Below are 15,684 nucleotides of genomic sequence, written 5' to 3' on the forward strand. Positions count from 1 at the left end.
TGTGAATGTGCCGATTTTAAGTGCGCCGCACCTTGTCACCGCCTGTGCGAACTACTTCATTATAAAGTGCAAACGCACAGCCAGGAAATGCTCAACCCTCATTTGGTGTTTAATGTACCATTAGCCAACATGTCTGCGGTGTGGGCACATTTCAATTTATATTGTACTTGGTTAAAATTGCAGTGCTAAATAAATACTTTATAATAATATTATAATTGTGATTAATTATAATAAATAGTAAAAATTGACCAGATTTTTTTGGGGGCGTTTCGGTTTTCGGCCAAGCATTTTTCATTTTCGGTTTCGGCCAAACATTTTCATTTCGGTGCATCCCTATTTATCACCAATCAAATATGACTTTTTCTTGTAGAATTAGGTATTTTTCCTCACACTGTTGCCTTTATTCTTTATATTTTCCTCTCTTAAAACAAATTAAATACAAATTCTCTTAACATTACTGCACCATGAAGCCAACATGTTTGGCTTCAAACAACAAAAAGTTAAATCCTCCAATGGGTGCAACTTGCATGTTATATGAATATTAAATCCGACACAGTCAGTGTCACAGGCATCATTAAAACAATGGCGACACGCATTTTGGCAGGAGAAATGCACTAATGATACAGAATTGCAATCGCACAATGAGGCACGCATATAATGTTTGCATGTTAATGTTTGCACCCGGAGGCCCTGAAGGCTTTATTTAACACGACACAAAGCATCAGCCATTGATTTTACACGCTTGACTTCATCAATCAAACATTTGAACGCACATCCCAGGATACGTTGACATTTACAGCTTCTTCCTGCACGGCACAAGGATGAATGTGTGTGTGTGTGTGTGTGTGTTGGACACACAAACTATACATTATACCTTTGTGACATGATGTTTGTTTTTTCACCTGTAACCGTAATTACACTTACAAAAAATCCACTGACACAAATGTGAATTGTACAAAAAAAACAGTTATTTTTGAGAAAAGTGAACATAAATGTAGTCCATCCATCCATTTTCTTTACCGCTTGTCCTCACAAGGGTCGCTGGAGCCTATCCCAGCTGGCTTCGGGCAGTAGGCGGGGTACACCCTGAACTGGTTGCCATTCAATTGCAGGGCACACAGAGACGAACAATCATACTCACAATCACACCTATGGACAATTTGGAGTGTCCAATCAACCTGCCATGCATGTTTTTGGAATGTGGGAGGAAACCGGAGTACCCGGAGAAAACCCACGCAAGCACGGGGAGAACATGCAAACTCCACCCAGGAAGGCCGAAGCCCGGACTCGATCTCACGTCCTAAGCACTGGGAGGCAGACGTGCTAACCAGTCAGCCAACGTGCTGCCCCATAAATGTAGTTGAAGAGTAAATACATTTTCCACAGTTCATATGAACACAGTCATCAGTGTGACCTGAGGGATGTGTGTGTGTGTGTGTGTGTGTGTGTGTGTGTGTGTGTGTGTGTGTGTGTTTTGTTACTCTGCAACCTTTCCACAGGGAGCAATGGACGAAGATGTTACGATGACAGTGACGCACACGAGCTTGCCAGCTTGCTAACACCAGCTGGTGACGAATGACCGGGAAAAGGAGAGTGTTCTCTTCAAGACATGGAAATCCCACCTGACGCCCCTCTCAGGGGGGTGGGGCATCTGCCAAGGCACAAATTAAATCCTTGAATCATGAAAACTGTGCAGCGGCAAATGTAGTGCAATTTATGGAACTCATACTGTATAGAAGTGGTCAGTACAACGTTGTTCTCTGCAGAACGCAATGTTAAGGCAACATATTGAATTGCATTTGTCTTCTCTACCATCATGTACTTTATGGGAAATGAAAACATTCAATGAAATAGTAACATGGATTCTAAACTACACAGATAGCACAGAAAAGATGTATAAACAACCAGCTAGCTAGTAGCTAGCAGTGCCAGATATAAGCTACCTAGTTACCATGGATGGATGGATGGATGGATGGATGGATGGATGGATAGATAGATAGATAGATAGATAGATAGATAGATAGATAGATAGATAGATAGATAGATAGATAGATAGATAGATAGATAGATAGATAGATAGATAGATAGATAGATAGATAGATAGTCTTCTGCCCAGATTTAGTGAAGAGGGTCTTCTGCCCAGATTTAGTGAAAAGGGTCTTTTGCCCAGATTTAGTCACAACTGTTTTAATTTCCTTATTTCCTCAGTAGAGCTTTATTCTGCGGATGTATCTTTATGAGTGTTATCGCAATTTCTGCCAGGTGCCGGCATGTCTGAAAAACCTCTTCTATTCCACAACAATGGGCCATTGTCTGTGGTTGAAATCAATGTGTTTGAATGATGTTTTTAAAGTCTTATCTCATGTCCGGTGAGCTCCGAATGGGCTGTTTGCTGGGGGCTTTGTGGTACCGCCCTTCAAGATAGTATAAGAATGTTGTAAGTCCTCTATAATCTTCGCACTTGTGAGAGGCTGCAGCCATTGTCTATAACTCACTTGTGCCCGGAATATTCTGTAGAAATAAAAGCTTCGAAGTAACTGTTCATCGATCTACAGCCTGCATTCGGATAACCAACATTCTCACTACCCGAAAGAAAACGAACACGCGGAGGAAAAGATCTACCTCCTATCAATTGATAGATAGATAGATAGATAGATAGATAGATAGATAGATAGATAGATAGATAGATAGATAGACTGAGCTAAGTAAACTATTTCCAATTCAAAAACAAAAAACTGCTACTGTAGTCATACTCATCTGCTAGCAAGCTAACTAGCTAGCTTGCTAGTCTGATTTACTGACTAAAAATGGAGAACAATACAATATAAGTATTACTTTCTATAGTACAAGAGAGTGTTCCACTATAACCTCTTCAGACATTGATGTTTGGGATCCTTGGTACAATAGTTCGTCATAATAAGAAGCGCATAATGATTTGATGCCAATAGCACACATGTATTGATCACTCAAAGACCGTTAGGTTGGACCTGCCTGAGCTTCAGGCTTATTATTGCTTTGTCAGATGTGTTTGTTTTTGTGAGTAAAGCATGAACCTTCACATGAGGGTATTAACAGGTTTTTTTTCATCAGGCAGGATGAAAATTCCGACCTTGTCTTTGCAAACATATTGATCAGCCAGCTAGCCTTTCACAATGAAGGGAAAAGTTCATATTCATATTTGAACACATAATAAAGTAAAAAACATATTTATGGTGGTGCTTGTGCTTTTTCCAGGTTAAAGTTATTGTTTTAAAAGAACAATGCAAATAATAATCAGAGAATGATGTAATTTTGTGAGCATGTTTATTTCCCCCCCACATAGGCGACTACAATTACAGAAAATGCAAAACAAATATTGCCAGAAAATATTGAAAATACAATTCCATGAAAATTATTGTATTTATTTTAATGTATACTTTCCTCTCTTTAATAATTAAGATGAGGGTTTTGGTAAGACCTAGTCAAAGTCCAGACTTGAATTTGATTGAAATGCACTGGAATGCCTTTAAAAGGTCATTTGCTGTTGCTGAATTAAAACAGTTCTGCAAGGATGAGTGGGACAGAAAAAACGCCACATAGATGTGGAAGACCCATTCATTGCTCGTTATAGAAAAAAACCCGCTTGATTTCGGTTGTTGCGCATGGCGGCTCAAGCAGTTAAGTGGCAATCACTTTTTACACAGAGCCATGTCGGTTTGGAAACCCCCGAAAAACTGCATTTTGTGTTTACTTGTGTTGTCTTTCACTATTATTTATATTTGTTTGATGATGGGAAACTACAGTAAGTGTGACAAACAAAAAGAAAGGGGACACTAACTGTTTAGCACCACTGCATTACTGTCATATAATTATGACATTATTCAGAGAAAATTACCCCCCCACACTTCACTTTTTACTTTATTCTCTAAAACAATATTTAGAAAACTTGCCCTTAAAATTTATATTAAGATTAATTAATTTGCAGCATACCTACCAATAATTACTGATTGCATGAATTTAGTCTTTTTTTAAAAAAAAATTGTAATATTAAAGTTTTAAAAGTGCAAAATTACACTTGTTGTGTACCATTCTATGACTTCTTGCTCACAAAATTCCGCCTTTACAGTTATTTTTGATCACCATTGTTATGTTATGTTATGTTGTTATAAATTAAGTTTTACTATGTTGTTGTAATATTACCCAAAAACTTTTTGAAAAAGGTTTTTGTTTTTTTACATACATTTATAACATTACATCGATAAGAAGAATTACTGCATGAACTATTTTACAAATATGTACTCCCACATTTACAAAAAAAAAAAGAAAAGACACAAAAAAAGCTCTTACTTTTGTACATGGATAAGCAAATTGTAGTCCAGTCACTTCTGTCGGACTACAATGATGACCGACTGTTTTGTCATGTGTAAAGGAACCCTCCTCCCTGTTGTTTTGTGTCAAGATAGAAAAGCATGAACAAGAATGAGAGTGAAGGATTCATCAACATAAGCCAAAGCCAAATTACAAATGGCAGCAAAGAAGAGAAAAGCCCCGCCCCCGCACCTTTCTTCTTCCCCTTTAATTCTGTTAATCGCCCCCAGGTAAAGATTAGCTGCTCTTGCCAATTACATTCAGCCTCCAATGTTGCAGCTACAAGGTCACTTTTTCCTTTTTCTTCATCACACACACACACGCACACGCACACACACACATACGCACACACACACACTTGTCTCCTTGTGAGCAGGATTGACTTGTCATGTACTTCTAATAGGCAGCACGGGGAATCATTAGTCCACCTCGCCTCCCTGACTGATGGCTATTTCACTCCAATCATCTGAGCCACATGCACGTGCGCGCACACACACACACACACGGCCAAGCCTCACACCACCTCCTTCCCACTATTGACGGAGCGCGTCGGAGCTGAGCAGAGACGTCTTAATCAAGTTGGACACAGTGGGCATTGATTTGACAAGCTGCTGTAATGACCTCCTTGTTTTGCTAAAGGATCACTGTTTATCTGGGCCACGGCTCATGTGCCCGGCATGCCTCATCGTCATGGAAACGTTGATCATGGCTGATTGGCGGGCCTGGCTGTCTTTGGCCGATGCCTGTCACACACCGGCAAATGCACGTATATTGATATGTTTACGGTGGTGCTGTTTTGTTAGATTTTCCTATCGCGCTTGAATGTGACACCAGTCAAAGTCATCAGAGGTCAATGGTGTGTCAGAATGTCGCACTTGGATTTGATGAATAGAGTGACTGTGTTAACATTCTAAACACTGCTTCCGATTGATGACCCAATTTGGTTGCTATTTGTCTTTGCCTTAGGATATTCCTAAATTTGGGTTTGGGGTTGAAATTCGTCTTTGGGTTTGGCGAGAGATTAGACAAGGTTCAGGGTTTACAGGGTTCATAGAGCTGTCAAAATTAACTGATTAATCAATTATTAAAATAATTGTCACAACTCAAAATAAGACATTTGCAAACATCTGTTTTTACTTGGGAAAACAATGGCTGATTTTTAGACCGCAAGGTCACGTGACTTCAGCAGCTTGAACTGGAAGGAGGTCAAAAATGAAGCCGGCTCATTGACGACTTGTGCTTGTTTTGTTCTTGTTTATCTCTGGAAAAGAAGCCATGCAGAGTAAACACTGCTGTTATGGAACTTACAGACACAACTCCAGACACTACGACCGTCCACATATGAATGATGTATTCTTTATTCGTTTCCCGAAGCCAAAAATTCAGAGGGATTATAAAAGTGAATAAGGATCAACTTATGCGGACGTCCAAAAGAGCAGTTGAACGCCAGCAAAGTGAAGCCTTTCACCTTCATATGTAGTAAATATTTAGTTGGGGGCCATCATGACATGCATGCTCCTACCGATGACAATCCTGATCCCTTGCCCGGCTTGCCGGCCACCGCCGTCCCGAAGAGGTAAGGGATTGTCTTTATTTATTTATTTATTTTGGCGTTTGATACTACCGCGACTGCCAGACACCAATAATTGATAACGAGGAAAAGTATTAAAATGGCGTTGCCACTGTTGTTCGGACCTGTCTTGCTAACCGCCTGATTTTTTATTTTATTGCCTTTCGTGCAGCTGTGACATGTATGAAAATGTATCTGTAGGGCCTTTTCTGAATTAAAAAAACTGGTTTCTAAGCAGGAAGAATATAATAATTGAAAGAATTGAGGTAGCAAGTTTTGTTGATTATGCCCAAGAATTTCTGAGTAGATTTGCAATTGCTACACCCACAAAAAAAGCAATAAAAAAAAAAAGCCTAAGACAGCCAAATATGACAGACAAGGCATATGGTGCTAAAGGAAGAATAGCATTTTGAAACTGGAGAATGTCAGTGTCAGTTGTGTAGGACGATGCTTTGAGGGGGAGAAAAAAAACTTTATCTCTGGACCAGGTCGGCTATTTTCCCCGTCTTTTTCAGCCATCGAACACTCAAGCCATCTCCTTAATTGAACATTTGCATGTTCTTCGACATCTATACCAGTGAATTTGACACCAGGGATATCATTCTTGGACAGAATTAGTAGATTTAGCACAGTAGACATCTCACTAGTAGACTGTTTACATGCGTCTAGCATAACTGGTCGGCCGAGTTTGACCCCCTATTCCCCCCTATCGCTATACGAATATAAAGTACGAAATAAAAAACAATCACTGGTTAATAAACAGTAATCAGGGGGGGACTTTTGTAATACACTTCAATCCAAAATTTAAATGAATCCGACTAGTCGAATAATCTATAGATTAATCGATTAAAAAAATTTCAATAGTGACAGCACTAGTTGGTCACAAAGCATGAGACGAGTCGTCTTTCAGGTTTTTGTAATATATGTTGTATCCTGTTTGAGACCACCTGCTATATGAGCACGTTGCATCCTGCGGAACATAATAACGCCTCCCCAGATGATTTTATTTATTCATTTTTTTTGCAAGAATTTAACATCGCTGACATTAAACTTTACTGGCGTTGTGACATCCTGCGGCTGCGCCCAAACGTGTAAAACAGTTCATAAGGAACAAGAGGGTGTTCTAGGCAATTATTGAAATAATAGCTTGTTTTGCAGCCTGCTGGAGACTGGAGAGCTTTGTTTCCCGCCACAGAGGTCACACGGTCGGTGTCGTCCCACACCCTCGTGTGCACTCTTTGCAGACGAGGCGCGCCCTTTAAATTATGTATGATCGTCATCTCAAGTGTGCTCAAACAGGCAAAGGGCGCTGATGTATCATCTTTTACGTACGGCTGAGAACTCGCTATTTGTTGGTATGAAAGCACCGCCATTGGTTATTTCAGCGACCTCCTTCAGGGGGAGCCTCAATGTGACACCGTGATAAGGCCCAGAGTGCTCCTCAACAACCCCCCTCACCCCTCGCACAGAGCAGGTAAGTCATTACTTTTAAAGGCGCGCTATCTCCAAGTCACAGAAGGACACGTTGATAGCAGAATAAAGTACACAATCGTAAATGTTTATGCAGTATTTCTTGCTGTATGATTGCATTTTTATGGTTCGGATTGTGATATGGCTTGTTTTTGCCCGTGCAATGAAAAGAGACGCCAAGGGGGCATTTGGCCGTCGCTTTACGGTGGGGGGATGAGGGGGAGGAAGAGGCGGAGTCTGCAGCTCGCCCCCGCGCGGTAAACACACGGCCGAGCTAAACGGCTGATCAATCAATTTCAGAGAGATCGATCGGCATCAGTTCTGGCTGCATGCGCACACCCCCAGACACTTTATTGTAAATCAATCATTTTGAAAGCATCTCACACATGCTGTGAGTGTGTGTGCAAATGTGTGTGTGTGTGTGTGTGTTAACTAAAACTAAACTAAAAATAAGAATTTTAAAAAACAACTTAAAACTAATAATAAATAAAAAAAAATAACAGAACCCTGGAAACTAACTAAATTTAAAAACCAAAACTCAAACTGAGATAAAAACTAACTAAAATGAAAATTTAAAAACTATTCTTATCATTCAAAATCATTCAGTTTGTTGCTTTGCTGCTTGAGATCTACTGGCAACCAGTTAAGAGTTGTATCGGCAATGAATCGTTCAAGCTAGTGATAAACAAATGAAGCTTCATGAAGCACTTGTGGTATTTTTTGACTCCTCTAGATGGGACTCTCGGTTTAAAGATGCAGTGGAAATGTAATCAATTTCCATTTCCAGATTCCTTTTTAAACCAAGAGCACCATCTAGAGGAGTCAAAACATCGCAAGTGCTTCATGAAGCTTCATTTTCCCATCACAAGCTCCAGCTGACCTGCACTCTATTGAGGACTAAGCCTATAGAACAACGGGATCCTACATCCCTTTAAAAAAAAAATTAAAAAAACAGCTTCTTCCTCACCCCTCACTTATGTCCATGTATTCATCACACACCTTCCTCCGCCTTGTGTTGTGACTGCTGCTGCTCCCTCGCCACTTTGTCCACTTGCGATGCTGCGTCTGGAAAGTGGACGAGTGCCAAGCCCTCCTCCCGACCTCCGTGCACACTAACCTGGGGCTAACCGTGTTTGCACATGAGCAAGAGAAATGAGGACAAATGCCTGGCTGGCAGGCTGGCGTGTGAAATTGCCCACAAGATGGAGGAGCTCCTGTTACGGGGAATCATTGTAACACCTCCAAATTGGGACTGGAGGTGGCGTTTGAGGAACTCCAGGGAGATGACCAAGTGGCCTTGACACGGTCTGTCGCCCTTGACTGGTGCGTTACGTCTACAGGCGCCTCATCTCCGTATGACAACAAGGTGAAACATCCATTGCCATTTTTTTTTCAAGTTTATCAACCATCTTGGACTCATTTAGTTCCAATGGGGTTCCAAAAGGTCGGGCACCGTCTCGCAATTATGTTTATCATTCTTCCAACAAATTCATCTTCCTTGGTCACAAAAACTCACCAATATTCTCAAACATATGTAAAAGTATTTTAGTGAGTTACAAATAAACTTACTCAGCTGTTTCTAAAAATGCTGATATGTAAAGCCGAAGCACGTTCGCCATCTTTTGCCGCAATTCCCAAACAGTCTCCACAGTGTTGATCCATGGCCTCATCCCTTGAGATCCAGCAGGCGATGCGGTCACAATGTTATTCCTCCAATTCTATCACAGTGGATCCTCGCTGACTGACAGGCCAAAGTGATGGAGCAGCTAATAACATGTCACTATACGTAAATCAAGACTAATGCCGCAACCGCGTCGGTATTGGCGCTGACTCGGAGGCGAGGGGTCACCAACGGGCCCCTGCGTCCTCCTCCCTGCGGGCTGGGCTAAGCCAATGATATTTCATATTTTACATTGAACATAGTCAAGGTCACACAGTGCAATCTGTCAGCACCTGTCATTTATGGAGAGTCAGTGTGAAGGCGTGCACTGACATTTCTCTCACCTTCATAAACAGATACCACGCCTGGATAGGAATTCATAATCCTGTAAGCCATAACGTGCAGTAGATGGACATATTATACATCATCAACAGAAAGCTGCTTTAAAATAAAAAATAAAATAAAAAATAATAATATATCATGATTGTTAATAAATTAATAAAATAACTGAACAACTAATAATGAATTAAAAAAACTCAAAAATGTGCTTCATGAATCAAACGTATTTGGGCGGTTATTTTGGATCAGAAAATTGTGATTTATATTAGAAGTACTGTATTAATAAATAAAAACTATGAATGGCCAATGGAATTTTAATAAAATAATATGATTTGAACATTTCAAAAATTGTATTTGGGATCAGACAATCATAGCAATTTTTCAGTAAAGTAAAGTTCAGTATGAATTATAATTAGATTAATAAAACAACTGAATGAAATGATGCAGGAAAAAATAATCAAATAAAAACTGAATAAAAAAATGTGGCCATATTGATTTTTTTTGGAGAGGGGGTGGGGGGTCACGTAGTATATGTTAACTTCAAAATTTGCAATGTCATTCACGTAAATTACAGCTACTTAATTAGAAAATCAGTTTTCTTCTTTACCGTTAAGTCTTGGCGTCAAAGTTACTACACTAGATGAAGTAACTTAAATACTAAATATCATGTATTAGAAGGTGCGAGGTACGTCAGAAAAGATCCAGGACTGGTATTTTCCAAACCCATCTTCTCTTTCAACGTAATCGCCCTGCATGGAGAACGTCACTGTGACCACAGCCCTCAGCAGCCGCTGACTATTTACAGAGGGATGATGAAACAGACTAATAAAAGTAGACTGGCTTGAGAGTCATCACCAGTGATGAGTCATGGATCTTTTGTGGAAGTGTCCTGTGTGGCCAAGGATGAAAAGGCAAGACAGTCCAAGTCCAAAGTTAAAGTCATGTTGATCACATTCCTCAATGTGAACATTAAGAGTTCTGTCTACAGGGCCAGACGATCAACCAGAGATCCTGCGACTTCATTTGTTGAGCGCAGGAGAAGAGTTGTATACTATACAGGGTTGTTATTATACTTTTAGAATTTTCATTTTAGTTAGTTTTTATTTCGTTTTTGAGCTTTGATTTTTAAATTTGGTCAGTTTTAATGAGCTTTCAGGGTAGTTCTGTTAGTTTTTATTAGTTTTAGTTATTTACAAAAAATGCTTAGTTTTCGTTTTTGTTTTAAGGGTATTACTTGTGTGCAATATTTAAAAAAAACACCATGGTAAAATGAAAGGAAAACCCCCCAAAATTTCTTACCTAGCGTTGCATTTCGGCTGAGTTAAATGATAAAGCAAACGAGTTGAGCTATTGGAACCAAAAGTAAAGCACGCAAAAAATTGTCAACTAGGAGCGACATCATCTGAAGGTGCAAGATGACGTCACTTCTGTGTGACACACTTTCAAAGGTCCTTATTTCAGTTAAATAAATATACTTAAAATGACATTTAAATTAATCACCAAAGACTAAAACGAAGGACATTTTCGCTACAATTCTTGTTATTTTTGGTTAGATGTGCCAACATAAAATGTAGTTTCAGTTAGTCTTCGTTTTTTAAGAAGTATTTTTGTTTTTATTTTATTTCATTTAACGAAATTGTGTTTTAAATTTTAGTGTTTTTTTCATTAGTTTTTGTTAACTAAAATAACCTTGATACTATAGAACGACAAGTGATGGCTGCCTCACTATAAAACGTGTGGTCACAAGATGTATCTGAGCATCTGACAGTTCCTGGCCGAGAAGAACATTGCCATCCTGGAGCAACCTCCATTCTCACCTGCCGTGGTGACAAAATCCAATGGGACGACATAGAATGCTGGGAAAGTGCACGGGGAAACATTCTATTTTGGATTGGTGACAAGTGTCCTGGAATTTTACTGACACAACTCATGAAAGAACAGAAAAGTCAGGTTTTCCGCTTTAGAACACAAATACATCCATTTTAATTTGAGAAAAATACAAAAAGAAACCATGTACAATCTATGTACAAACATTTTGTACAAGACAGTATATTTATCAGCAGATTATATTTGACAGAGTCAGGTAGGTCAACTCAGCACCATCAAAATAATCCATCATGTCTAGAACACATCCAAAACAAAGAGACTGCTATGTCAAACTCCCGATTTGCTGTGGCGGACGACAACAACGTGATGCCTGAAATACTCCTTCAACTGATGAAAATAACCACACACAAAAAAAATGCAATTTTGAATGCATTATTTAAGACTTGAGACCCAACTCCAGTCTCTGTATGCGTTATAGATTAGAATATCTTGTACAACTTTCACCAAATAAATTATTCTATCCATTCCTTAACAGCAAAAATCGATCAACTCATGAAGTGCAACATATGATGCGTCAGATGATTGTTTAAAGTGCGCATCGTTCAGTCATCCAAACAGTAACTACCACCGAGGAAATCTGCCACTTGTCGCGATTAGTGGGGCTTGACGCGGGCGGGCCCTCCTCTTGACCTTCGAGCACTGCCTGGCACTGCACCGCCCATGGAGGCGTTCACGGCTTGGATGTTCTCCACACTGGTGCAAGACGACGACGACACAGTGAGAAATAATCAACGGATTTAAAAAAAATAAATACATAAAAGCGAGCTTGTGTCCCTGAATGACTGAAGGATGCTCAACTACAACTCATCATGGCACTTCAAAAACAAACAAAAAAGAAAGCACGTTGAGAAACGCAGACAGGAGACAAATTGCAAAAACAAAACAAAAACTAATCAGACAAATATTGCATTAATCGGTGCGTCGTGTTAAAGCCAGTTTGCAGCATGAAGCGTGTTATATGGGGTGATCATGTTTAAAGACCTGAAACGTATCGTCTGTAAACAAAAAATGGAATGTTAACGCTGGGTCATAAAAGGCAGGAAAATGAAGGACGTTCTTTCGGTTTACCGCATTGGTGCTACCTTTCCATCTTTAGCTTTAACCATCAACAATCGGGATTCCATGATCAAATAGTCATTCAATTTGGAATCGTTTGTTTTTCTTCTCTTTTTTTTTTCCTGTGAAATCTATTTGCTACAAGTGTGACGACGATATGATCACAGTTCAAAGTTCACTTTAGGACAATGTGCATGAGGCTTCAGTATAGTTGCACCACACCCAATAGACGGACATGAAAGCTTTTCCGACGTGCTTTTGAGCTCCGATGAAAGAAACGAGCGTCTATACTGCCGAAGTTAAATGGCTCGAGTTTACACAAACACCGACAGCACTTTTCCACGTATGACTTCTTTTGCAGCCTATAGACGAGAGATGCGGCAACATGTTCTCTCTTGGTTTAAAATTGTATTTTGCCAAATGAACAGAAAAACAAACATACACACGCACACACACAAAAACAACCAACATGGTCACACTTTGCAATAGTGTGAGCTCTCTTTCGTCTTCACACTTGGGACCTAATTTAGGTCAGACACATAATAAGGTCATTCAGTCGGAGGAAGCGACTCTATCATCTATTATTGTTATTATGACAATTATTTTAGATATATATTTATATATAGAACTCTTGAAAGCATTTGTTCAGTCCGCCTGTCCTTCGTTTAGCTTATTTGTCGAACTAAGCTTCGGTTTTCAGAGGCGAGCTGCCAGGCTGAAGATGGCGTTTAGTGAGTTAAAAAAATACTATTTTGATAAAGCATAGATGTCGGGGCGGAAACACAACTTGAATGATATGTACTTGTCAGTTTTTTTTTTTGCCTTTGTTCTTATGAAAGTGGGATGTTTGGGCAGTCCTGACCAAAGCAAAACCACAAGCCTACTGGGAATCTTCTCGGTTGCATTTCCGCCCAACCAAGTTTGAGCTTTTCCTTAAGCAGCACAGCACAGAGCAGCTTCACTCCGGAGAGTTTCTTTGTCTTGTTTATTTGAGGCGATCGACATCTGGGATTGGCGACGGCGAACATCCAAGCGCCTCCGTGCCAACCCCGTGCCAGGCAGTCTCTAGCGGTCAGAGGAGGACCCGTTTTTTCCCACTTTTACGCGATACGTGGCAATTTGAACGTCCGTTCTTTTTCTTTGTGATCACGAAAGCTGCTGCTGCTTCTTGCTCAAACGTGGTTGGGTTCTGGTTCGGATGCAACGTTGTTCTTATCCGAGGCTGTTTCTTCACTCAGGCTACACTCCAGATGACATGATCTGCATGAAAGGATCCCTCCTAAGCCCACAGTTCCTTGTCAACATAACTGCGTTATTGTTTTGTTTTGTTTTAGTGCAAATAGAACAGAAGTACACACAAGATGGAGAACGGTGAGCCCGGCTGTCTGGAAGAGTCGTGTCCGGTGAAATCTTTGGGGCGATGATGCGAGCCTCCCCCTCTAATAAGCCGTCACTGTTTGCCAACCATTGCAAAGCATTACAGGAAGTACTCGCTCTCTCGTCAAATCTTCAAATAATAATTCCAAAAAAGTGCTAGGGGGGATTAGGGGGGCTGTACAATATGTTATTTGATTGTCATTATGTACATCTCTATTGATACATCAATAAATAAAATAATGTTCAAAGAGCATGGAAGTAGCATTAAAGGTATACACATAGCAGGTCCAGTTTGGATTCCTGTCCAGTTCTCGTCTTAGAAGACTGAAGCACGTCCTATCGTCTTCATCATCATTATCTCTCTTCCAAGACGTCTGCTGAGTGAAAACGTAAAAAGCGGCTCAGCATTCGTCTTCGACTTCTCGGATGGGTGGAATCAGACTACTGGTGGATTTGTACTGGTTGACTTGGTTGGCCATGTGGGTGCTCATGGGCTTGATCTGAATGTTCCGTGGGTACGCGTTGTCCGGTTCATCTGTAAACCATTTCTTTTCTGGAGACGACAAACAAGATGACAGACACAGAGAGACCAGAGTTAAGTCGGAAGAAGAAGCTCGGTAGGCTCTATATTATAACGGTTGTCTGTGAGTTGTCGCTATATAAATAAAACTGAGTTGAACTGAAATGGAATTGTTTTTTCTGATGGGAGAAGTGAGTTGTCTATTTGAGGCAGGTGTTAATTTTACTGTGGTAGATGACAAACCAGGTGACATCATTTTGACAGCAATATATTGCTTTTCGCTATTCTCTGTAATGTGAAAGAAGGAAACTAATTCGTTGCCATTGATGGTGGTAAATGTCAAAGATGTCATTTTACTGCACTGACAATGAATGAATGAATTATACAAAATTCTTGTGAGTGGAAGAGTACATCTAGTTGTAGGGATGTAACAATATCCAAACATCATGATACGATATTATCACAATATGAAGGTCACGATATGAGAATTATCACATTACTGTGGGGAGGTTGGCGATATTAAAGAAGGTCACAATATTGTAAAAAAAAAAAGAGCTCATACTAAAAAAAAACACAATATTGCGCTTTTGTACATAACAGCAATGCATATAAACAACCTACAATCAACCTAATAACACTTAATATTGAGCCACTTGTTAATGACATTGAGTTCCTCCACATATTGACTCTGTTCACAAGCATATATTAGGTTCCCCCTCATCTGACCATTAGTGTGGATTTTAAACACACATGATCGACTTTGCGGCCGCATGTTTTGAACACTCGGTAAAGAGGGGGGCGAAGCTGTCAACTGATCACCTGATGGTGTGTTGGCTCAGTTGGCGGGGAAAGACCTGGTAAATCTAAACGTATTGTGAGGATTTGCTGGGAACGTCTGGCAGAATCTAGAGAGTTTCAACGCCCAGGCAGAACTTCTCCCTTGTCCCGGGGGGAGGTGGGGACATTGCGTCTGAGTGGACCATGTTTTGTGCCTCGATTGCTGATGCGGCCGATCGGAGCTGTGGCCATAAGGTGGTCGGTGCCTGTCGTGGCTGCAATCCTCAAACCCGCTGGTGGACACCAGCGGTAAGGGATGCCATCAAGCTGAAGGAGTCCTATCGGGGGCCTTCTTGGCCTGTGGGACTCCGGAGGCAGCTGACAGGTACCGGCTGGCCAAGCGGAATGCAGCTTCAGCGGTCGCTGAGGCAAAAACTCGGACATGGGAGGAGTTTGGTGAGGCTATGGAAAATAACTTCCAAGCGGCTTCAAAGAAATTCTGGTCCACCATCCGGCGTCTCAGGAGAGGTGCAGTGCACCATTAACACTGTGTATAGTGGAGATGGGGTGCTGCTGACCTCGACTCGGGACGTTGTGAATCGGTGGGGCAAATACTTCGAAGACCTCCTCAATTTCACCGACACGTCTTCCTTTGTGGAAGCAGAGTCTGGGGACTCCGAG

The 15,684-nt window shown here is 40.6% G+C and overlaps 1 protein-coding gene across 19 annotated transcripts in view; it reads right to left on the reverse strand.

Moving 5' to 3' along the window:
- Nucleotides 1-11,337: 11,337 nt before the first annotated feature.
- Nucleotides 11,338-15,684, reverse strand: part of kcnma1a (potassium large conductance calcium-activated channel, subfamily M, alpha member 1a) — a 181,974-nt gene continuing 177,627 nt past the window's right edge. For all 19 annotated transcript variants that reach the window (XM_077581858.1, XM_077581869.1, XM_077581859.1 and 16 more), the window contains one exon: nt 11,338-14,259. In XM_077581858.1, the coding sequence (XP_077437984.1) occupies nt 14,108-14,259 (152 nt within the window). In that variant the 3' untranslated portion in view covers nt 11,338-14,107. The remainder of the gene's footprint in view (nt 14,260-15,684) is intronic.

This window comes from Vanacampus margaritifer, chromosome 12 (assembly GCF_051991255.1).
Source record: "Vanacampus margaritifer isolate UIUO_Vmar chromosome 12, RoL_Vmar_1.0, whole genome shotgun sequence".
Taxonomy (NCBI): Eukaryota; Metazoa; Chordata; class Actinopteri; order Syngnathiformes; family Syngnathidae; genus Vanacampus; species Vanacampus margaritifer.